Genomic DNA, 24,205 nt, shown 5'->3' with positions numbered 1-24,205 from the left:
AGACTTAATTAATTTTTTATGTATTTAAAAGAATGTGTTTTTTATTTTGTTACTTTAATAAGATGTCTTAAAGTTCATTTGTAGTTTTATATAAAATAAGTATTTTCATAATTTTGAGTGTTTAGGCAATAATGATGATTAAATAAGATGAAACAATTTCACGTTTTTTGTAATATATTTTTTTTGTTTGCAAAACCGTTTCCTTGGGCTAATATTGTTACACGCGCCCATTCTTTAGCACAAAAAGGAACAAAACGACAAATCTATGAGGATTTTAGGGCCTGTATAAAATTGATGGCTCAACTGATGGTTTTATCCTTCAGCAATAATGGAGTCTATAGTAACTACCAAATGTTTGTTCAGCCGCGTCTTGTGCAGCCACCAAGTCTACCGTTGATGATAAATATCCAAGACTCGGGCTTTTCCAAATAAAAAATTTTTAAATCAATTTTGTAGAAAGAATCCTAAACCAGTTAGATTTTTTCATGTGCGTGAGTTGATGGATTTGTCGTGTCTGAATTAATAAATATATCTTTCATAATCGGGTCGCCGGCTTCAGGAATCGTCACTGAAATATTTCCGAAAGTCTGTCTAAATATTATTTCAGGCATTTCCTCGCTATAATTAAACTTCCCATTCTTCCATTCGGCCTATTCACGCAGTAAATGCATTTTCCAGGCAATTCATGCCGATTTTAAGCCTGGCATCGGGACAATTAAGCTCTTGAAACTGAAAGTAAACATCTACCGGCGGCTCGAAGAGGGTGAGTTATTGGTCAGAGGGAGCGGCGTGTTTCACGTAAACTAAGGGTTATCTGACCAAACTAGCCTAAGATAACTTTGCTCAACCTGGATAAGCTTTCAAGTGCATCTTCAAGTGAGAGATTGGTATGCACTAGAGACCACCTGTGTCGGAGGAGGTGTGAAGACCCACAGAATGCTGAAACGGACCTGTTTTTCAATATTTTTATCTACAGAGTGTTCCGTTTTTATTGTTACAAATTTAAACAGGTGATAGGATATTCAATTCTAAGACAAAAGTTTCCTATAAACATGTATCGAAAAATGCTTGGTAAGGGAGCTACACCCCCTAAATGGGGGCTAATATGTTTTTGCTAATATTTCAGAAACCATTTAAGATAAAATTACAAAATTTGGTACAGATGATAATCTTTATACACCTAAACGAATTCAAACATCAAATGTCGAAATTTTTAATCAGGGGCGTCCGAAACTGGTGGGGTTTAGGGTAAAAAAATACCCTATCAATTTTGGCTCTAGTTTCTTTAGTTATGCATTGAGCAAAATGGTGGTCACTTTGAACAACTCCTTTAGATTTAGGCAAATTCATTTAATTAATGTTATTATTGTAATGTTAATTAGTTGAGGTTGATTAAAAAATATGAATTTCTTGCTTTTATTATTCTGTAAATTCTGAGTGATTTGAATGTTGTATTGGTGTGTAACATATATTTTAAATTAATTTTATTCAAAAACAATAAGTCGTATCGACACAAGGGAGACTTTTCTGTGATAAACTATCGAACTTCAGATTTTGTTGCTGAAAGTACTGAGAAACTAAAGTAAAAATAAATAGGGTATTTTTTTTTACCTTAAACTCCCCCAGTTTCGTACGCCCCTGATTCAAAATTTCGACATTTGATGTTGGAATTCGTTTAGGTGTATAAAGATTATCATCTGTACCAAATTTTGTAATTTTATCTTAAATGGTTTCTGAAATATCAGCAAAAACATATTAGCCCCCTTCCAGGGGTTGTAGCTCCCTTACCAAGCATTTTTCGATACATAATTGAATATCCTATCGTCTGTTTAAATTTGTAACAATCAAAACGGAACACCCTGTATAATCAAAAATAACTATATTTACAGACTTAAAAAACAGATTTTTAAAATCCTTTTCTGGTCCAATACTTACTATTAAAGTTAAATATCTTTTAATTTATCAATTCTAGACATTCCAAGTTAATTTTTTTGCATAGATAATTTATCAATCTATAGAAGCAAAAATAAAAAAATAGGGTGTTCCATTTAAAGTTTTAAATTATTTAACTTTTAGCAAACTTCTAAATTTTTTAACTTTTCGACTGTAATACATTAACAAAATTTATAGTTTTAAAGTTCTTTTATTATTATTTATTAAGAAATAATTTTAAAAATTACGAAAATTGTAGATTTGATCAAAATCAAAATTGAAAAAATTAAAAATTAGTGACTGCAAAATTAGTAAAAAAATTCTGATTATCTCCCTTTGTGACAAAATTAAAAAAAAGAACTTAAGATTATTAATATTCTTATTAATATTTAATATTAAAGTTAAATAACTTTTAATCTAGTTATCTAGTTACTTTTTTTGGATACATAATCTATTAGATAAAAAAAGGGTGTTCCATTAATTTTTTTTAAAATTACTTAATTTTTAGCAAAGTTCAATTTTTTTTTAACTTTTCGACTGTAATGCATTAAAAAATGTTATAGTTTTAAAGGTCGTATTTTCCTCTTTACTGTGGTAAAAAAACTTTTTTTCTAACTGACTTAACGTTTTGTGTAATATATTTAAAAAAAATGTTTATTTTCCTCAAGAAAATTAACTTATTTCAAAAACTAAGCAAAATTGACCAACAGAAGTTTAGAATAAAAACATTGAAATTAAAAGCTACATCTGTTGCCAAGAAACATTTAAAAAAATACATAAGTTTTTTTTACAGTAACTTATTTTTGGGACACAGTTTATAGTTGAAAATGATTTTAGGCGATGCACTAGATTAGTATCTACAATTTACAAACCAAATTACAGTGGGACACCCTGTATAATATTTTTTAGCATTTTAATAGCATGCTATTAAAATAATCTATATTAAAATACGAGTTACACAAGTAAGAGTTTGAAAATCTGAAACGAGCGAGTTGAGGAACAAAGATAAAAAACAGAAAAATTAAATATAAAGTAGACAGTTGTAATTTTTAGATCATAACCTTCACGAGAAAAATAATTTTATAGTGGGTTGCCATTTAAAAAAGTTAAAAAATTTGTGGAACTCAAAAACAAAAGAAAATTTCTAAAAATTTTATTCTTGATGAAACATCACATTCTTATTATTTCCAAAAAATAAATACTTTAAGCAAAAAAATGTTTGGTTCCATACTTTTTATTCACCTGCTAGTTGTTAAATCACATAAAGTGTTCAAGTCTGTCTCATCTAAAGAAAAATAAAAAAGCTCTTGATCAATAAGTTGTAATAAAAAATTAAATGTAGTCATGGCTTCTATAAACTTTTTTTTCGTCAAATCCAAATTGTAGATTTCGCTTTATGAGCTATAATATTTAAGTATATTATATTTTTTCTCAATAAATCTTTACTTTCTTCACCAACTTATAAATTTCATTTGGAAAACTGGAAAAACTTGGTTTCAAGTCGAAAATAATGCTTTAAGCGAGCACCTCTCCAAAAAGCCCAAAAAACGGTTTTAAATGGGAGTTAAAATAGCTGTTATAATTTGCGGTTAATAAGCAGTGTAAACAAAGATTAGAAGTTGTCGGCGAGCTACAGCTTGATTTGTAGTCACTAAATGAGTACACGTGTCGCTGTAAATACCCTCAGCTCCGGTGACTTTAACATGATGAATGATTATCCTCGGAGACTACCGACAAATTTTCAAGGCGCTCTCCCATAATAAATATCCGCTAACTAATACTTTTCTCGATTAAAATTCATCAAAAATGGTAGGGTAATCTCGGGAGAGACGGTTTTTGGAACTTAGAAGCCTTCTAGGGCTCCATCTCTTATGTAAGAAACGTGAGGCCCAATACAAAATTAAGTCGTTTTTTGCAATTTTTAAAAGTTTTTGATTCAATTTTTTTTTAATTTTTAATTTTGAAAATCTAATTAGTAGACTAGGTTTTTTTTTTTGAAACTTGAATATTTCTGTATTTTTACAAGCTCTTCGCTTTTTGTTGTAAAACTTTAGCTTTGAATGTAAATTTCCATAGTGAATAGTGATGTAAAAAGTCCAGCAGTGCGATTATTTCAAACAACAAAACAAATATCGCCTCCTATATTAATATGCAGGATTTACTTAATCCTTTCACGAGCGATAGGACAAAAGCCTGCAGGAAATTGAATGAAATGGATAGAGAGATAAATGCGGGTGTTTTCTATTCAAAGTGAGCATTTGTCGCTCTGAAAAGCCAAATCTTGCCGTTATTATAATAATAATTTTTCACATCCTGTTTGGCACCGAATTGTCTAATTGCCAAATTTTGTGCCACAATAATAATGCGTGCAAATTGTGAAAAAATAGTTCTGTGTGTGGGGAACCCTTAAAACAACAGTTGCGATGCGTCAACGCAAATGCCCCGTCTAAAATTAAATTAGTGCATGTCAGTCCAAACGAGAGATAGATGACAACACAGAGGGCGGATATATTTAACCTTTTACAATGCGAAAATAGAGTAGTTTTAATTTACTCTGTCGATGACACTAATGAACTTAAATCACCAAGGAAAAATCCTCATTTAGTTCACTATTCAGGTTCTAGTCCAGGAGATTTAATTTTTTGACAAATTATAAATTATTCAATTAGTGATTTTAATTACGTAAAAAATTTGCTGTAAATCACGAATACTTGTTCTCATATAGCACGAATTCTGGATTACAAATGATTACAAATTTCAAATATAAAAAAATTGGTCCATTTTTAAAGATTTACAATAAATTTACCAGAATCTCTTGAAAATAAACAGTAGATAAAAATTACTTTATTTCACAAGACGATAAAAGTCTACTTTATCTACTGAAATTAGGTAATAAAAGCACTCTTTAACATTGAGTAAAAAATATATTTTTTTTAATTTCAACGCAGAGAAAAACACAAATCCTCCTTTGTAAAACTTTAGCTTATATTTGAATGTAATAAATTTCCGCTTTCCAACTTAAAATTTCCTCTTTCAAATCTGATTTACAGTTAGAATTTTTTAGTAAACTTTAAATTCCGATTTATAAATCGGTAATTAGTGTCTTTTGACTTTTAAAATTCGTTTTTAAAGTTTAAAAAAAATATTTTTTAATTTAAAGCTTAGAATTTGGCATTAGATTCCAAAATTTTGACAAAAAAGGTAAACATTTTTTCATTTATAACTTGCCACTAAATTTGTCCACAATAACATTTTTTTCCCCAATTTCTCTTAGATGCAACTTTGAATTTCACTTCGAAATCTAAGAATCTTGTATTGAACTTTGCATTTCTAAATATTAGCCAGCTTTTGGTTAAAACTCAAGATTTTAATTCTAGACTCATTAAAATCTGCCGTCCTTAATCAAAATTTTACTTTATAAGCGTTTTCATCTATTCTTTGAATATTAAAAACACATTGAAACTTTCGAGAAAATTATTTTTGTTAGCTAATTTTGATATTCAAAAAAGAGATTCTTTAGATTCTTTGTTGTCAAATTTTTCTTTTCAAGATCTTAAATTTTCTCTTGAAAAACTGTTAGGTATCTTCATTTTAAAATTTAAAAATCTGCTTTCTAGGCCTCGAAATTTCAGTCTTTAAACTCAATTTTTTTTTTGAAACTTAAATTTACCAAATTCCAGAAGCACAATTCGTTATTAAATTTTTTGAATTTTTACTTTTACAGTCAGAATTCTTTAGTAAACTCTGAATTTCGATTTACAAATCAGTAATTAGTGCTCCTCGACTTTTGACTTTTTTTAAGTTCAACGAAAGAAAATTTTTGATTTTTTAGATGAGAATTGCCAATGTAAAGCTTAGAATTTGGCATTAAATTGATACAAAATTTGTCTAAGACTATTATTCCCAATTTGTCTTAGTTGCAACTTTGAATTCTAATTTTAAAACTAAAAATGTTTCGTTTCAAGATCTTGAATTTTGTCCTGAAAAACTTTTAGTTTATTTTAATGTGGTTTATGCTAGTTTTAGTTTCAAAATTGTTACTTTTTCGTTTCTCAAAAACTAATTTAATTGCATTTTTTCCAATTCTTGTTTATTTCGCATTCTAGTCAATTTCTTGCTAAAAATTAGAGAATACATATTAGCAAACCTACATTATAAATGCGTGGTCATTTTCTGATTTCTCACACTTTTCGTCTCCGTTTTTATAAATTTTCTTAGTCGATTTTTTACGAAACTGCAAACTTTTTTTATTAAAATTTCCAAGTGAAAAGACCGTCACTCACTTTGTCGAAAATAGTGTTGAATTTGTGGTGAAACACAGAGCCATCAGCGAGTTGGAGTGAACTGAAGCGCACTCGGCTTTCGGTTGTTAATTGTAATTTCTGTGGGGCAAATTGCATTGCAAATAGAGAGTGGCATTAGCGCCGTATGTTTGTGTAAGAGGGGTCTGGGGAGTTGCCACTCCTGAGCTTCAGCCTCCGTGTGAGCAGTGTTTATTTAGAGCCCCCGGAATTAACCATCCAACCGCGCGATCTCTCATTCGACTCGCAGATAAAACCTCTTAATTCTATTCTATTTCCCAGCCGCATCCGCCACAGATCCTCTTTCCTACTTTCAAATTGGGTGTGCAATACGCGAGGGCTTTCACAAGATACGAATTAAACAGACGACAACCACGATATCTACCAGATGGAATATTTTAACGAGGTTAAGGGAAAGAAACACTTGAAAAACGTTGCTTATCTATAAACTTCGGATTTTATGCAAATTACCTATACAGGGTGGCTAAAAAGTATGGATGCAGCTAAATATTTTCCAGAGCCCGTTGAAATTTCTTCAAATTCTATCATCTGAGATCTTTTTTCATTTTCTACCATCATTTATTTAACTTGATTTTTTTTAATAGCACGTAAGGTAGGTATACAAAATTAGGTATTTAAAAAAGCATTTTTTCTGAATTCTGCGATGTAACAGGTAAAAAAAAGAAAAATGGAATTGAACATAAAAATTATGTGTTTCGTGTTTAAGCTTTTTTTTAATTAAAATGTGTTCTTTTTCAGTTAAAATAAATGTTATTTTAACAATTATTTTGGTCAAAATTTAGGCGGCAAAGAACTAACGATAGATAAAGACAACATTTCCAAGGCTAACAAAATTTTACATTTTTAAAAATTATATCAATTCGATATTTTTTTTTAAGTTTTGATTAAAATAAGGTATGGATGTGTTACATCACAAAAGTCAGAAAAAAATGCTCTCCTCAAAAATATTAAATTTGACCCTTCTTGCCATTTAAAATAATCAAGTTTGTTTTGTATCCCCCAGAGCAAATAGAGATAGAAATTTGATAAATATCTGGAACAATACTTTTAAGCATGTAACAAATTTCAAAAAGTTTTTATAATATTTAACTGTATCCACACTTTTTAGCGACCCTGTATTTATTATTTGTAGGAATATTTTTTGTTAATTTAAGATGTGCACAAAACACATTAAAACAATATGCGAATAGGCCAATCAAAAAAATGCCTATTTTGCGCATGTTTAAGTTTTTGATATTTAGCTCTTAAAGTAGCATATTTTAAGTGTACGCAACGGGCATTTGATAATTTTGCCCTCATATTATACAGGGTTATTCTTAAATATGAAGCAATATTTGAACCTCAAAAATGACCCATAAAATGATGTTAATTTAAATAACAACTCGTGTCCTGTCTCTACTGATAAGAATTTTACAGCCCTCGGAATGTGAGTATGGAAATTTGATTTTTTTGTTGTAACTTTAGAACTATTTGACCAAATATTATAAAATTTGGAACATTTCCTTGTGACAACATATCCTTTGAACTGGTAATTACGAAAACCGGATACATCTACTCAATTTCTGTGTTTTTCCATTTTTTTGCTCCCTTAACACCAATTTTTTATTGCTTAAATCTAAAGAGTAATCAATTTCGATTAAAAAACGCATAACCTTGTATACCTCTAAAATGGACCGTTTCAAGGATATTTTAATTTAAACTGAGGACTGCACAACGCTGAAACCAAAAAATAGGGATTTTGAATAAGTGGTAACTACGGCAACCAATGACCATGGTCACAAAAATCCCTACCGGGCATCTGTTAACTTTGATGATAAATTTTTGTGAATTTTTTATAAATTAAATGCTACGAGATCGATTTGGATTTATTGGAGTCTGAAGTAAACTCTTTTATTAAATACTTTCAATTAATCGCCCAAGAATCGTCCAATGTGAAAGTTGACAGATGCTTGACAGCGATTTGTGGGACCATGGTCATTTGTTGTCGTGGATATCATTGATTCAAAATCCATATTTTTTGATTTCAGCGTTGTGCAGTCCTCAGTTTAAATTAAAATATCTTTGAAACGGTCCATTTTAGGGGTATTAAAAGTTATGAATTTTTTAATCAAAATTGATTACTCTATCGATTTGGGCAATAAAAAATTGGTGTTAAGAGAGCAAAAAAATGGAAAAACACAGAAAATGTGACCTGCAACTGCTGGAACCGGAAATTGCGTGGATGTATCCGGTTTTCGTGATTACGAGTTCAAAAGGTATGTTCAAGAAAATGTTCCAAATTTTATAATATTTGGTCAAATAGTTCTAAAGTTATTACAAAAAAATCAAATTTCCATACCCACATTCCAAGAGCTGTAAAATTCTAATCAGTAGAGATAGGACACGAGTTATTATTTAAATTAACATCATTTTATTGGTCATTTTTGAGGTTCAAATATTGCTTCATATTTATGAATAAACCTGTAGATTCCGAAAAAGTAATTGGAGGTGGATGTGGATTTTTATGACAATAAATTTTGCTTAGTTTTAAAAATAAGACGCTTTTTTTTGACAAAAACAAGCACTTTTAAAAAAATTATTACACAAAAACTAAGACAGGGGTGCGAGTTCTGAGACACCTGTATATTTTTTTAACAGAGTCCTTGCAAACTTTGATCTACATTTTTATTATTACTACTATTTCATTGATTTATTTTCATGTCACTTTTTTCATCAAATCGATGTGAAGCAAAGCCAAGCTCTGCATTTTTTCATTCCCCCAAGTCTAAAAAACAGTTCATTGTTAAAGAAACGTACTTTATGTTACAGTGGCGGATCCGGGAGCATTTCAACAATGCGTCTAGTCGTCAATATGGCGACACGAACCAATAGGGACGACTTCATAACAATACCCGGGGCCGAACCCAACGGTGGAACTCCGTTCTATCCACTTCACATATCACGTCAATATTATTGCAGTGCCCCTCCATTGTCCAGTTATCACCGCTTAAAATAATAATGGGGGACGTTATGTCTTATATAGTTGTCTCTCTTAGCCAGATGGACAATACTTGAAATACCACGACAATAAGAAGTCTTTTACGCTCTTGGGCGAGTAACGAGCTGTCAACTTCATTAACGAATGTTTTCTCAACAAAATGATGGGCTTGACAAGCGTCTACTGAATTTTTCAAACAAGATTTGTGATCTTTTAGCTTTTTTCGGCAAATATTTAACACTGTTTATAAATAAAACTGCTGTTCCACAATAGTGTCTTTTTTTAACCACCAACACCCGAATTTAAATACAATAGTAATTTTGAGAATTAGGGTTGGTAGAAACCATGGTATTTTTTATGTCACTAGTAATACCAAATACCAACCTCACAAATTTCAAAAACAACAATCATTTATTCCACGACTGATCATAGAACACAATAAATATAACATCAAATAATAAAATTCTTAGATTTAATTTAAGATCTGTCATCTAGCGACAACTCAATCCCCATCACAGAAACCTTCAAGGCTTATTCCTGATTATTCTAGTTGCTGATAGATGGTAGCACAATTTGTGGCTACTGCGTCGATAAAAAAGAGAACTATTGTTACTTTATGACATTTCTGTAATCTCAATCATTTATTTCATAATATTGCTTGTAGGAAATAATAAAATAAAATTTGTAGGTTTAGTTTAATCCCAATTACAGTAAACTTTAATGCTTATTTTTGATCATGCTAGTTGTTAGTAGGTAATAGATAACATCCAGTGTAGATAAAAAAGGAAACTACTGTCACTTTTTGACGTTTATGTAACCTCAAATTTTGCCAAAATGAAAAAATACAAAAATGTATAGCCAATTACATAAATACAGTGCGCCACTGAAGGCTGTATGCAAATTCTCGTTTTCAAGGAAAGTCCTAAACCTTGCTGATAATGGGTTGAAAACACATTTTAGGTTAGACCCTAGAGTGAGTCTTGGTTGATAATTTTGATTCTTGTTTCATATTTGATTGATTTTAGTTAATTAGAGGTGTGTCGAGGGAGTACTCTGCAGTTTGTGCACTCCTTCATAGATCAGGTTTGCAAAATTTGTCCCATTTACCGTACTATTTGGACAAAAGACAGTTCCATTCGTCTGTGGGGCATCCCCAGCAGTCGTCAGGGGGCAAACCTGGAGGTGATAAAAACAAACCAAACGATGATGACGATAAAGACAAGATTTCGTCATTGTTGGCCAAGGCTTTTTTGTGGATGCTTACAGCCTACATGGTCATAGCAATAATTTCTCTGATGTTTCCGAGTAGTAGTCAGCCTGAGGTGATCCCCAAATTTGTGAAAACAGCCCCAAAAATGCGTTTTTAGGTCGTGCGATATGTCTCTTGGAACGAATTTTTGTACCAAATGTTGGCCAAAGGAGAAGTGGAAGAAATAATCGTGAGGCCTGATATTGAAATTGTCACGATTATTTTACACGAAGGGGCGATTATCAAAGGGAAAAAAGTGACCGAAGAGTCAATATCAAATAATGTTTTAACGATGAATTTTTAGGTTGATAACAGGACGTATCACATGAATGTGGTCGATGTTAATAAATTCGAGGATAAATTAAGGGAGGCTGAACGTCGGTTGGGGATCCAAGACGGAATCCCTGTCACATTTGAGCGCGGGACAGACACAGCCGGGAAACTCCTCATCTCGCTCCTAATCGTCGCAATCCTCATCTCCCTTCTCGCACGGAGCAAGAGCATACGCCCCCCGATCAGCATGGACACATTTGTAAGCCCCCCAACCACTTACCTTACAATACTGGAAAATCTACTAAATCCGATTGCGAACAAAAAATCTACATTTTTTTACGAAAAACTGACACAAATTTTTCCTTTTTTTATTTTGTAAATTGCGGCAAAACTATATCTCAATGATATAATATCTCGACGTAAACATATGTAAAATGCTCTGGGGAATCGATTGGCGTCAAGAAAACTGCAAAATTCCTAATAGTTTTGAAGTTATAGTCGAATTTCTATTTTCGATATTTTTGACTTTATCTCGATAACTATTTATCGTAGAACACTGATCTTTTTTGTATATGATAGAAAATTAAATTTTCTTTCTAACGGTACCAAACATAAGAGGTTATCACCAATAAGTCCGGAGTTATTGCCATTAGACCGCTCCGGGTGCCAAAAATCGACCAAAATCTCGACAAAAATCAAAAAAAATTCAACTTTAAAGTCGATCCCTATAACGTATTTTACATTTCTAGAGGTCTTAAAGACTCAAAAAGTGCATAAAACGTTATTTGGTCAAGTTTATGTTTTATAAAAAATAAATTTTTTGAAATCCTCTTTTGTTTTTGAGTTCTAAAATAGTATATTATGATACGAGTTTTATAAGAAGCATTTTGTCGCACGCACGTGTTAAAGCAGTAAGTGCGACAAAATGCCTTATAATCGAGATATATTTTTCTACTTTGCACTTTTTTAAACAAAAAAATAAAAATTTTGGAATGTAGGGAATTTTGCGGCAGTTGGCGACATTGCGTGGTGGCTAGGTGGCTGTCATTATTTTATTCGTAAAAATGAAGTAAGTTGACGGCAAAACCTACCTAACCACAAAAGTCTCAAAAGTAACAGTAAGTACCTTTTATTTTACTTTCTATGATCTAAAGGTATGCGTAAGTACCACTATAATCATGTTCATTCGGAATATTTTTTGCGATGATTAATTAAACCAAACACAGCAAAAATTTCGTATTTGAATAATTTAATTTGCGTTAGACTGATTGACACTGACAGTTCGATGGAAAAACGGTTAGGTCACCAACATTATAAGACTAAATTTCCCTCTTTTTAGTATAATTTTTATAGCACTGTTTTTGTTCATTACGAAATCCAAAACAGTTTCGTAATGGACCTTACTACGAACGCAAAGTAGAAAAACGTTTTTTATTTTTTTAAATGCCAACCCACTGTAAAACCATTTTTCTCATAAAGGTTATGATGTAAGGATTACAACTATCTACTTTATATTTCATTTTTTCAAAAAAAAATGTTTACATAAATTGCAATTTTGACAAAAAAAATCGCATAACTCAAAAACAATACAAAATACGATTACTTTTTTTTATATTTAATTTATATTAATTATTATTTTTTGAAGGCAAATGATTAAAAAAAACGCTTGGTTCCTGTATAAAAATTATTATCCGTGGTTTTTACTTTTTTTTAATTTGTAAATTGCGAAAAAATTGTACCTTAATGTATGTAAAATGTTCCGGGGAATCGATTGGCGTCAAGAAAACTGCAAAATTCGTAACAGTTTTGCAGTTATAGCCGAATTTACATTTTCGATATTTTTGACTTTATCAGAAATTTTCTCGATAACTATTTATCGTAGAAGACTGATCTTTTTTGTATATGATAGAAAATGAAATTTCTAAACAAAAGAGGTTATCACTAATAAGTCCGGAGTTTGGCTCCCGGTGCCAAAAATCGACAAAAATTTAAAAATAATCAACTTGATCAATATAACGTTTTTTACATTTCTAGGGGTTTTAGAGACTTAAAAAATTTCCCAATTTCAGACGCAATTGGGACGTGCCAAGTTCACCCTAGTCGACCCCCTCACCGGCCCGGGCAAGGGGGTGCACTTCTCCGACGTGGCAGGCTTGAGGGAAGCCAAACTGGAAGTAATGGAGTTTGTCGATTACCTCAAAAGGCCCGAAATTTACAAGAGTCTGGGGGCAAAAGTCCCCAAAGGGGCTCTACTTTTAGGTCCCCCAGGCTGTGGCAAAACCCTATTAGCCAAAGCGGTGGCCACTGAAGCCAACGTGCCTTTCCTATCAATGAACGGCTCCGAGTTTATCGAGATGATTGGGGGCTTGGGGGCTGCCAGAGTAAGAGATTTGTTCAAAGAGGCCCGCAAACGGGCCCCTTGTATAATCTACATCGACGAAATCGACGCAGTAGGGCGGAAACGAAGCGGACAGTTGGGTCAAGGGGGCGCCACTGGGGAAAGTGAACAAACTCTAAACCAACTTTTAGTCGAAATGGATGGAATGGCGAGTAAGGAAAGTGTGGTTATGCTTGCGTCTACCAACAGGGCCGACATTTTGGACAGGGTACCAACTATGAAACAAAAAATAACTAAAAAAAATAATTGTTAAATTTAGGCTCTACTACGGCCTGGACGCTTCGATAGACACATTTTAATCGATTTGCCTGATTTAGTGGAACGAAAACAAATTTTTGAGCTACATTTAAAAAGTATAGCTTTGGAAAATGAACCTGAATTTTATTCGAAAAGGTTGGCTCATTTGACACCGGGTTTTAGTGGCGCTGATATCGCTAATGTTTGCAACGAGGCGGCATTGCATGCAGCCCGATTGAAACAAAAGCATGTGACGCGGGAAAATTTGGAATATGCCGTTGAACGTCTCGTTGGTATAGTTTTACCACCATTTCAGTAATTTATTTCCCTAACTGTGTGTTTCAGGGGGTACTGAAAAACGCAACCATGCCATGTCCCCTGATGAAAAACGCATTGTTGCCTACCATGAATCTGGGCATGCCTTAGTTGGCTGGATGTTGGAACACACTGATGCCCTTTTGAAGGTCACAATAGTCCCAAGGACAAACCTAGCCCTGGGTTTCGCCCAGTACATCCCTCGGGACCAAAAATTGTACACCAAAGAAGAGTTATTCGAGAGGATGTGTATGACTCTCGGGGGCCGAGTGGCAGAGTCTTTGATTTTCAACCGGATCACCACGGGGGCCCAAAACGACTTGGAGAAGGTCACCAAAATGGCCTATGCACAAATCAAGGAGTTCGGGATGAGCGAAAATGTAGGTTTGTTGTCGTTCCCGCAGGAGGAGTCGCAAGGGCGCAGGCCCTATAGTAAAAAATTGGCGAATTTGATTGACATTGAGGCGAGGAGATTGGTTCGTAGGGCTTATAAACGCACAGAGGAGGTTTTATTGAAAAACAAAGAAAAATTAGAATTGGTGAGTGGGGATTTTAGGGGGGTTATAGGTAACGGTTTTGTAGCTTGCAGAGACTTTGCTGAAGAAGGAGACTTTAAACTACGACGATGTTGAGAATTTGTTAGGGCCTCCGCCCTTTGGGGCCAAACATTTGATCGAACCTGCAGAGTTTGAGGAGTCGGTGAGGAAGGATGCGGGGGATACTAAGCCAACTGAGACCAAATCTGAGACTAATGCGTCTGCGCCCAAAATTTGAAACTATTGTAGATAGTGAGACAAGATAAATAAACGTTTTTCAAAAGCTGAAAGTTTATTAATTAACGAATTGGTACTTACCGGTAACAGTGTAAAACTGTGACTGAAATTAAGTTGGCAACACCGAGTTATTGGTGATATCAATTGTGTCAGGTGACGGCCATGCCAGCGGTCGCCCGTCGTAAATGAAACGTTTGAGTTTGATAGTTCATATTGCCAACTTAATTTCAAAGTCATGAGACACTTCGATGGTTTATCACTGATAACAACTCAACACTTCTTTCATTGTTTTCCAGCCGCCTTCGATGAGCGTCGAATTAGAAAAGTTTAGTTCAAATCAGTAAATTCAGTTTCAGGAATGAATAAACACTACAAAGTATTAAAAACCTTAACGTGTTTTTATCAGTCGTGTCAAGTTCTTTTTAAAAAAACTTGTATTTTTAGCATTTGCAATTTGCATCACTTATTTTTATAGATACGTAACACTTTGGCACTTCACACTTGAAAAACTCGCAAAAAACCCTCAGAAATAAAAAACTAAGAGACGCCACAAAACGAGTAAATTACCCGTCATCCACTTTTGCGTCAAATCAACGACATTTCATTGGTTATTTTGTCGTTGTTCGACTCTAACCAATCAAAAAACGACTCTCGATTGAGAATTCTTTGACATCGAAGGCGGTTGATTTGAAATTTGTCGATTCTAAAATAACAAAATTTGAGGTTTTTGACATTGAAATAGCGTAATTCAGACCAAAAAACCCCGGTTAATAACAATTCAACAATTTTTTTTCTTTATTGCACACGAAAAATCCTTCCAAAGTCTGTAGTTTCTCTGATTTTTGTTAATTTTTGATGTTTATGGGCACCAAGAAAAAAGGTGTGGAGTAATGACACAAGTTACTGTAATTTGCTGTAGCCCACGTATGATATACAAAATTTTATCTACAATTGTCGAAAAGGGAAAATAAATCTTATTTTATATTTTTTTTATTAACAACATGGACTATCAAATTCATATGTCACACTTTTATAGTCAATAAGTATCAGTAATAATATCATCGCTAATTCAGTGATTCCAACTTATTAATTTCAAAGTCACGGGTCACTTTGATAAGAAATTATAAACTTCAAAGCAAGTTCTAAAAAAGTCAATTTTAGATAAAATATGATATTTCTGTTTTTTTTTATTATACAGTGATGTAAACTTAATTATAAGATAGGAAAAATTAAAGGCATGGTGCCATGCTTTCAAATAAATCTCCGATCAGAGTATCCTACGCCTTGAAAATTAAATTGGTAACACTGACAATCAAATTCAAACGTCACACTTTTATATTCAATTGGCCGCTGACATGGCCGCCACTTGAAAAATCTAATAAATATCTAATATATCACCGGTAATTCAGTGTTGCCAACTTAATTTTAAAGTCACAGGTCACTTTGATGGGAAATTAAAGCAATGTAATTGTAGATAAAATAGGATATTTCTGTACTTTTTAATAAAAACAATATAAAATTATGGAGCTCATTTGAGTGAAAGATTAATTTTGGTAAACTGAGTGACCCGAAAATTAGGCTATTATTTTTTGCTCAATTATGATTTTTGTCATTAAATTTGTTCTGAATGACATTATTGACACTTTTTGTGTGAATCGGCCTTTAAATTAAAGATGCATTTAGGCTTCTACAACCTACTTGATGCACATTAATATGAAAAAAAGTATAGATAAAAAAATATTTCTATACTTTTTAATAAAAAAAAATATAAAATTTGGAAGTTCATTTGAGTGAAAGATTAATTTTGGTAAACCGAGTGACCCAAAAATTAGACTCTTATTTTTAGCTGAATTATAACTTTCTAATAAGTCAAAGAATGCACTGAATTTATTTTATTTCGTTTCATAAACTGGAAAAAACCTGATAAGTAATGATTGAATTTTATTCAACTTTTCTCCCAAAAAAATTGGACTATTTTGTCTTCTCCTGGACCACCTAATCTTGAGGGTTGATTTCCCTAGAAAATAATGCTATTTTCTCTCCCTCTCTAAAACAATAAAACGAGGTAGGTGGTCGCCGTTGGGTCTAACACTGACACATTCCACAGATTTCACATGACTGACTTGAGTACCTGTTTTACCTGGCAAGCCAACCAATTACGTGTTTCCGTTTGAGAACGACTTTATCAATGGTTCTTTAACAAAAATTTTTCCAACAAAAAACATAAAACCCAAATTGCAAAAACCCATTACTACGACTTGGAATTAAAACTTTCTTCACAGAACCCAGAACCCAGGTAGACATGAACCATGCTTCAAACTTGCCGCGACGAGAAAACGGTGGGGCTCAGTAGCAAAACAAGTTTGTGAAGAGAAGTTTATCCCGAAATTTGTCTCCACTTTAGTGCATTTCAGTGATTTTTCCAGTCCCAAAAGCGCCCCAACGATTGGTAAGAACCCAATTCCTAAACTACTTGATTAACCAACTCCGTTTCTTGCGTCGCATTTGATTAATTTAAATTGCCCCCGGGCTAAATTAACAATTACGCGGCTCAAATTCTCACAAATTACACACAAAAAATGGGAAAAAACTGTAATTTTGCCCTTAATTGGTACATTCTCAACTTCTGATCAAGCATTTGTTTCGATAAAAGTTTTCGCAATTTTGGACCTTTTGATCTTTTGATTGCGACTAATTTTTGACACTTTGAAACAAATTGCGGCGCTTGTGATAATTTTACTATCAGTGATAGTCACAACAAGTGATTTTTTCAGAGTAAACATGTGGAAAATTGTGGTTTTTTCGACGCTAGTCGCGGGGTTTTTCTTCGTTCACCAGGCCCAGACGTGCAATGAGGCGGTGTGTGGGAGCATCGTCAGCAAGTGCCTCTTGACGCAGTCCTGCAAGTGCGATTTCTCCTTCGAAAACTGCACTTGTTGCAAAGACTGTTTCAACTGTCTCAGCTACCTGTATGCAGAGTGTTGCTCCTGTGTGGGTAAGTCAATCAAAGTGGCCTGTGAGTTTGACATTAAGTTGGCAACACTGAGATATTATCGCATCAACAAGAAATTACTCCCTAGGATTTAGGGATATTCGTGAATAGGTTGCCATAAATTTGGTTAAGTTGGTTTGTAGTGTAACAAGTGTMAAAAATTTAGGTTAAGTCAATCTGGAATTTTGGACTGACAAAAAGTGTAAAACGGGCCTAAGGCAACTAACCTCACTTTCGGTTTTTATCATTTTTATCCTGATAGAGAAAAAATGGCAACAAATCCAAATAATTTATTGAACTTACATAAAAACACGTATGCTGGCATTGTTTCGTCAAAAAATCAACTAAAACTGCCAAATTTCATAATGACAATAAAGGGTGGCTTACATTGACATTTTTTGAATGACATTTTGACGTCCAAAATTCTGGTGTGGGAATGAACACAAGCACAATTTACCCCACACCAGTGATGCCAGATGAGATTAAGCGCTTGTCCCTAGATTGTAGCTTCTAAATTCCCTAAACTACTTAAAAAATTAAAAAGATACTATTTTATAGGCCTATTTTGTCTTTACACAACTTCCGAAAATACATTTTTGGTTTCCGCGTCACTATGTGCTACACTCATATACAAATGCGCTAACTTGGCGAAGTTACAATATTCATATTAAAATTTTTTGTAATTTTTGAAACTGTGTCAGTAGTGTGAAAAAAATTGAGATTTTCACTGAAAATGTAAAAAATCCCTCTAGATTATTAAGAAAAATTGAAAAAAAATCCCTTTTTGTGAGAAAACTCCCTAGAACTAGGGAAAAATTCCCTAATCTGGCATCACTGCCCCACACCGAGCCCACTGAATTTGACAGTTTGTTGCCAACTTAATTTCACTTGACACTTGACAATTCATTTTGAATTTAGATATGTGCCCGAAACCCAACGACACTGAGGGCGCCCTCAACAAGAAATCTAATGTTGAGGATTTTATGGAGCCCGTCCCTGCCCTCTTCAACACTTTAACTGAATTCCCAGATAATGAACTTCGTTGGAACAGCACAACTTTCCCCATTGATATCGACACGAGTCAATATGGACCCAAAAAGGAGATAAAAATTCACATGCGTACGTTTTTTTCATTGAATTTTTTTTTTTTGAGTGGATTTTATTGCAGAAAGTGCCGAGCAAGAGGTGGCCCCCATTAAAACAAATGTCATAACTCTCAATTGCACCGTTGCCTTCATGTCAAAATGTATGAGTTTGACCAAGTGCAGGGCCGGCTGCCAGACCATGGGTGCTTCCAGCTACCGATGGTTCCACGACGGGTGCTGCGAGTGCATAGGACAGCACTGTATCAATTATGGGATTAATGAGAGCAGGTACCCCGTTTTGTCCAGCTCAGTGTTCTATGACTTTAAAATTAAGTTGGTAACAATGACTGTCAAATGCTCTCAGTTCAATTTTGCCAACTTAATTTAAATTTAATCCGGAAAAAACTATATTTTTTTGTTTGAAGGTGTCGCGAATGCCCCCTGAAGGACGAAATTGAAGAGGCGGATTACGACTACGACTATGGCCAAAATTCGGAAGAATTTGATTAATTATTATCATAATTATTATCATATTGTATATTAATAATATAGGAGAGTAGGATAGGTATTTGATTTAAAATAGTAGCCCCCAAAACGCTTTAAATTAAAGACTTATTGAAATTGGGAACTTTCAACTTGTTTTATAAGTTATTCAGATTTTATATAGAAAAAAAATAGACGTGTTGTATACTAATACTTGTACATTTTATTATCAGTATAAGAAGTATATAAAATGTTACTTCAGGACCAGAGCGGAAATATTAAAAAAGGACCAAAAACAGGAAAAAAAATTGCTAAAAAATCACTAATTTTTATCCACCCCAAAAATGAAGTCAATTCATAGTGGTCGATGTAAATTTGTAAAAACTGAGTTGTGTAAACCCGACTTTAACATCCAATTGCTTTTTTTTAATAACAGTACTGAAAAAATATGGTTAGAATATCTAATATACAAAATCTATTGCGCCTGTCAGAATTGTTGACACAATTTAGTTACTTCTGTTACCAACATAGGCATAACTCACTCTAGAGGTGGCGGACATATTAAAAATATGGTTGAAAATCGTTTAAAATCAAACATAATTACCTGAAAAGCACCCAAAAAACCTTAAAACGGGTTTTTGTTCCGTACCAAAATTGACACATACAAAAATCACTAAAAAATAACCAAATTTTTGCCATCTTTACTTTGCAATTACGTCTAGGGATATTTATTAGATTGGTATCTATACCAAAGTCTTTTTACCTTCTTTTAACTGTCGCTCATTGTGAATTTAAGATAAAAGATTTTTTTACGATAAGTGGCAGTTTAAATTTATAAATCTAGATTTAACCTGTCACCAACCCAACAGCAAAAAAATCTAAATTATGATGAAGTATTTATTTACGTTTTTTTGGGGTTTTTATAAAAAATATTGTACCTAATTTGGAATATCTCTTTCTTGTTGAATGTGTGAAATGAAAATGGAATTCATTATTTTGTGGTCACGCGAGGATCATCACACGAAAATCAATATTTATTTACAACCACTAATGTAATATACAGGATTGCCAACGTTAAGATTGTAAATTCTTTTTTCAAATTAAAAAATTATGCCCAGACTTATTTTTTAGGTTTTTTTCGGTTGTTTCATATCGCTTTTTGGTCGTTTTTTAACGATATTTCCGCCCTGGGAATCGCACTAGTATAAAATTTTAATATAGGTAATAAAACATTTGGTAAAAAATAAATAAGTCTTACATTAATTTACACCAAATATAAAAGATTGGACTAGAAAAACGTCAAATACGACACCTAGATGGATGATTGATGATCAAACTTATTATCGTATCAACAAGAAATTAAATTACTACCTAGGATTTAGGGATATTCGTGAATAGGTTGCCATAAATTTGGTTAGGGTGTGTCAAAAATTTAGGTAAAGTCACAAACGTCAACCGTCAACAACAACCCTAGGCATTCAAAATTACTTCTGAAGATTCTAGTTACAAACAACATGAAAAACGTAATTTTCCTAAAAATTCAAATCCTAGGTGGTAATTTCTTGTTGACAAATCTGTATATAATTTCGAGGACAAACACCCAAAATTGAAATAAATGTGTGAATAGTCACTAACCTTGAGAATGAACTAAAATTTATCACGAAACGTGTTATGTTGGTCTCGGAAACGGCGATTTCCCACTTTTTTCGGTGGGAAGATCGTCGGTGTCGCTGTCATCTTGAGGTTCCTGAGATTCGGGGAGTCTGATAAAGGGGAGATGCTCGCTGCCGCTCCACATGGAGTATAAATTCGTATGGAGTCTCATTGCGTCCTGAAATCGTAGAAAAAAATGTATATACAACCCGGGAGAAAATGTGGGAATGCTAACACCACCACTAGCAGCACTGTCGGAGCCCCTCTCAGACGAACTCGTTGTGGACCTGCTGTGGATCGAAAGACAAGAGGATGAGTCCGTTGATGAGCTACTTTTCCTAGAAGTTAATGGAAGCCCTGCTGGAAAAATATCGTAGTGTTCAGTCACTGACATCCCACTGGGATGGGGGACGTCGATGGATTGCCAGTTGCCCCTAAAACAGCCCCCTTGTCATGTAAATAGTCGCCCAATTGGGTAATTTTACCGCTGCGAAGCCGGGCCTGGGTACATCCTCCTATGCATTCTTTCTTCGTGAGTTTCAGCCCAAGGGGGGATGAAGGGGCCCCCAGGATGACCGGGGAGGGAGGTTTGGGGGATTGAGGAGCGAGTTGGGCGGCAGGAGAGCAGCTGAATTGCCTCGGCGAGCCCCTCGCCACTTGTTATGGTCCCAGGCTGAGGGGTCGCCTCTAAAAAAAAATCTAAATTTAGGGTATTTCAAGTTGCTTAGTTGGCAGCACAGTAACAAGTAATAATTCAAATAATTCTGCCCCAAAAGATACATTTCCAACATTCTGATGTCAAAAACTAAACATTTTCTATTTAAATTGGGGTTTAAATTGTTTTTTCCGCATTTTTTCAAGTTCTAACCTAAATTTTTACGTACTCACATTTTATCTAGAGTGGTATTTGCGGTATTGCCTTCATATTTAAGTCGGTATTCTTTATCAGTAAGATTGTGTAAACCTAAATTTTGAATAAATAAGAAAATTTTGAAAATCCTTGTAAAAAGTAGGGTATTTCAAGTTGTCAAGTGTTAGGTTGGCAGAGCTGATCTCAAATTGACAGCAATAAGCAGAATTTTTTATTTCAAATAATTCTTTTACAAAAAAGATATTTTCAACATTCTGGTGAGTTAAAAATTAAATTTGCTTAGTTTAAAAATTGAGCTTTTTTCAAGTTTAAGCTAACTTTTTATTTAACTATGATTTTATCTAGAGTGGTCTTTGTGGTATCGCTTTTATAACTCAATACTGAGTCAGTAATTATTTATTATTGTGATTAAAGTAAGATTATATGAACCTAAGTTTTGAAAAAAATAAAATCAGTTTTTAAAATGTAGGGTATTTCAAGTTATCGAGTGTTAGGTTGGTAGCGCTGATCTCAAATTGTCAAACCCAGTAACAAGCAAAATTTTTCAATTTCAAATAATTCTGTTACAAAAGCCATTTTCAATATTCTGGTGAGTAAAAAATTAAAGATTTTTTGTTTACACTGAACCCTATGCTGTTTGCACCACATTTTTTCATTTTTTTCTAAACTAACTAACYAACTTTTTACTTAACTCTCATTTTACCTAYTTACGTATTGCTTTTACAACTAAGTAATTGTTTATCAGTGAGATTATATCAACCAAAATTTTGAGAAAATAAAATAATCAGTGTTAGAATGTAGGATATTTCAAGTTGYCAGTTGTTAGGTTGGCAGCAATGATCTCAAACTGACAGGCGCAACAAGAAGTAAAAAAATTCAATTCTGGTAAGTAAAAAATTGTTTTTATGGAGTTTGGGTACCTGGAGTGGTGCTCCTGCTCCTCTCCTGTGAAGTACTCGTCGGCACTACCAACTTAGAAGGCAAGTACCTCTGTTGCCAGGGCCCCGCTTCCACCCTCCCGCAGTCCCACGGCATGGACCACCTTCTCATCGTGCCGTCCCCACTATCCCCCACCACCTCCGCCGCCGCCGCCTCCGACCACCTCCTTTGCCCACTGAGCGGAAACAGCGGAAAATGCAACGGTGACCTGGACCCCCTCCCCGGAAACGGGGCTTTCATCGTAAAAAGCTGTCCCGGATTCGGGAACGGCCCCCTAATCGTCTCAAGCGGGATGGGACTGGGCCCCCTGTGCAACTCCTGGTACGGTTCAGCGCTGAGGGGGCTTTGCGCTTTCGGGAACTCCCCCGCTTTGGGGCTGTCCAGAGTGGAGAAATGGGGACTGGAGGTCTGCGAACGCGACTCGGAGAGTCGGGCAAAGCACTGCTGCAGGGCTGCCATGCCGCAGTCGGGGTCGTGGAGGCCCCCAGGAGTGGCTTGGCACGAGGGGCACATCGCCATCGAGCCGAAACACTCGCATCCAGCGATGGAGAATTGGTAGTGGAGGTTGATGAAGGTGAGGAGGTTCTCGGTGATGATCTGCTGGTTGTGGTCTTGCTGTCTTTGGGCGTCGGCCTCGGTGAAGGTGTCCCCGATGCTCATGTCTTGCATGGCAGCCGCGATGTGAGTCTTGACGGAATTGCTCGCGAAAATTGTGGCTTTTGTTAGTTCCTCCCAACTGGTTTGGCACAGGGTTGCCAACTGAACATTCTGCATTTGAGCAAGGGTGAGTAATGATTGGGATAAGCGCAGACCTGCGGAACACATACTGTTCAAAACCTGAAAAAATTCAAAAAAATTAAAAAAAAAAATTGTTAATTTTACAATTTTTGAGTCCATTACTTGTAAATAATTGACCCAGCTGTTTAAACATTCAGTTGCTGCGACTTTAAGAGCGTTGGGGCTGAGGGGCTGATTGGGTGGCTCTTCTGGTGGTTTTTTCTCTTTCGACTCGATTTCAGGCTCCGCAGATCCTGAAGCCCCCTGGATTTCGCTAAATTTACATTTACATTCATTAGTGCTCGATGTTAATAGACCACTTACCGTTCCATGACAAAAAGTTAATCTTTTAGGGGATTAATACTGATAAAAACATTTACGTAAATAGAGCCATTTTATGCATTTAAAAAAAAACTTACTGGTAACACGATAATCGAAATTAAAGTTTTTTTAAATAAGTATTTAGCTGTACTATAACATTTTTCTTGAATAATTTATTAAAAAACAAGATTACACGAAATACAGGTTATGTAAACGTCAAAACATGGAGAGAGACGTCAAAACAAACTCCTCAAGTTTCAAAACAATGGTTGGTGAAACTGTAAGAGTGGTAATAATACGTCGTTTTGCCGACAGATGGCCTATAGCCTACTTCACAATGTAAGGTTCCTAGATAGAATCATATTCCTATATATTTTCTTTTAATTTTTGAATTATAGGACAAAAAGTATGGAACAGAGTTTTTTATTAACCTTTCAAATAATATTACTTAATAAAAATTAAAGTGCTATAAAAATGTGATTGCGGTTTGAGAATGAAATTTTGTTTTGTTTTTGAATTATGCAATTTTTTAAAATGTCAACATACTATAAAAAAATCTATAAAAAATTGAATAAAATGTCTATAGTTGTTTATAGTAGGACGCCATT

The 24,205-nt window shown here is 34.1% G+C and overlaps 3 protein-coding genes and 1 long non-coding RNA gene across 5 annotated transcripts in view; 3 read left to right on the top strand and 1 right to left on the bottom strand.

The window, feature by feature from the left end:
• The window catches only part of LOC123014627, an 18,354-nt gene extending 8,853 nt beyond the window's left edge, over positions 1 to 9,501 (top strand). Inside the window, exon 2 of the long non-coding RNA XR_006413329.1 lies at positions 9,063 to 9,501. This is a non-coding gene — a long non-coding RNA (uncharacterized LOC123014627). The remainder of the gene's footprint in view (positions 1 to 9,062) is intronic.
• Positions 9,502 to 10,008: 507 nt separating this feature from the next.
• Positions 10,009 to 14,525, top strand: LOC123014288 (paraplegin). The gene is made up of 8 exons (XM_044413322.1): positions 10,009 to 10,204; positions 10,257 to 10,553; positions 10,599 to 10,736; positions 10,785 to 11,012; positions 12,823 to 13,359; positions 13,411 to 13,681; positions 13,734 to 14,242; positions 14,286 to 14,525. The coding sequence occupies exons 1-8, from the start codon at positions 10,082 to 10,084 to the stop codon at positions 14,475 to 14,477; spliced, it is 2,295 nt and encodes a 764-aa protein (XP_044269257.1). The 5' UTR covers positions 10,009 to 10,081; the 3' UTR covers positions 14,478 to 14,525.
• A 2,096-nt stretch (positions 14,526 to 16,621) lies between these two features.
• On the top strand, positions 16,622 to 20,284 carry LOC123014646 (protein twisted gastrulation-like). The gene is made up of 5 exons (XM_044413857.1): positions 16,622 to 16,925; positions 17,251 to 17,471; positions 18,387 to 18,587; positions 18,637 to 18,841; positions 18,979 to 20,284. The coding sequence occupies exons 2-5, from the start codon at positions 17,258 to 17,260 to the stop codon at positions 19,061 to 19,063; spliced, it is 705 nt and encodes a 234-aa protein (XP_044269792.1). The 5' UTR covers positions 16,622 to 16,925; positions 17,251 to 17,257; the 3' UTR covers positions 19,064 to 20,284.
• LOC123014645 lies at positions 19,218 to 23,833 on the bottom strand. 2 transcript variants are annotated; one of them, XM_044413856.1, is made up of 7 exons: positions 23,696 to 23,833; positions 23,601 to 23,639; positions 23,400 to 23,550; positions 22,481 to 23,336; positions 21,175 to 21,376; positions 20,925 to 21,123; positions 19,218 to 20,867 (listed from the first exon to the last, which is right to left on the bottom strand). In XM_044413856.1, the coding sequence occupies exons 2-7, from the start codon at positions 23,606 to 23,608 to the stop codon at positions 20,706 to 20,708; spliced, it is 1,578 nt and encodes a 525-aa protein (XP_044269791.1). In that variant the 5' UTR covers positions 23,609 to 23,639; positions 23,696 to 23,833; the 3' UTR covers positions 19,218 to 20,705. The 2 variants fall into 2 exon arrangements, with proteins under 2 accessions (XP_044269791.1, XP_044269790.1); XM_044413855.1 differs by having other exon boundaries at positions 19,219 to 20,867; positions 23,601 to 23,811.
• Between the last annotated feature and the right edge of the window lie 372 nt (positions 23,834 to 24,205).

The sequence above is a fragment of the Tribolium madens genome, unplaced genomic scaffold (genome assembly GCF_015345945.1).
Source record: "Tribolium madens isolate multiple individuals breed KSU strain unplaced genomic scaffold, Tmad_KSU_1.1 Scaffold_97;HRSCAF=244;Tcas5.2_LG3a, whole genome shotgun sequence".
Classification (NCBI taxonomy): Eukaryota; Metazoa; Arthropoda; class Insecta; order Coleoptera; family Tenebrionidae; genus Tribolium; species Tribolium madens.
Note: the sequence above shows the minus strand (reverse complement) of the source record. Positions and strands in the feature narration are given on the sequence as shown.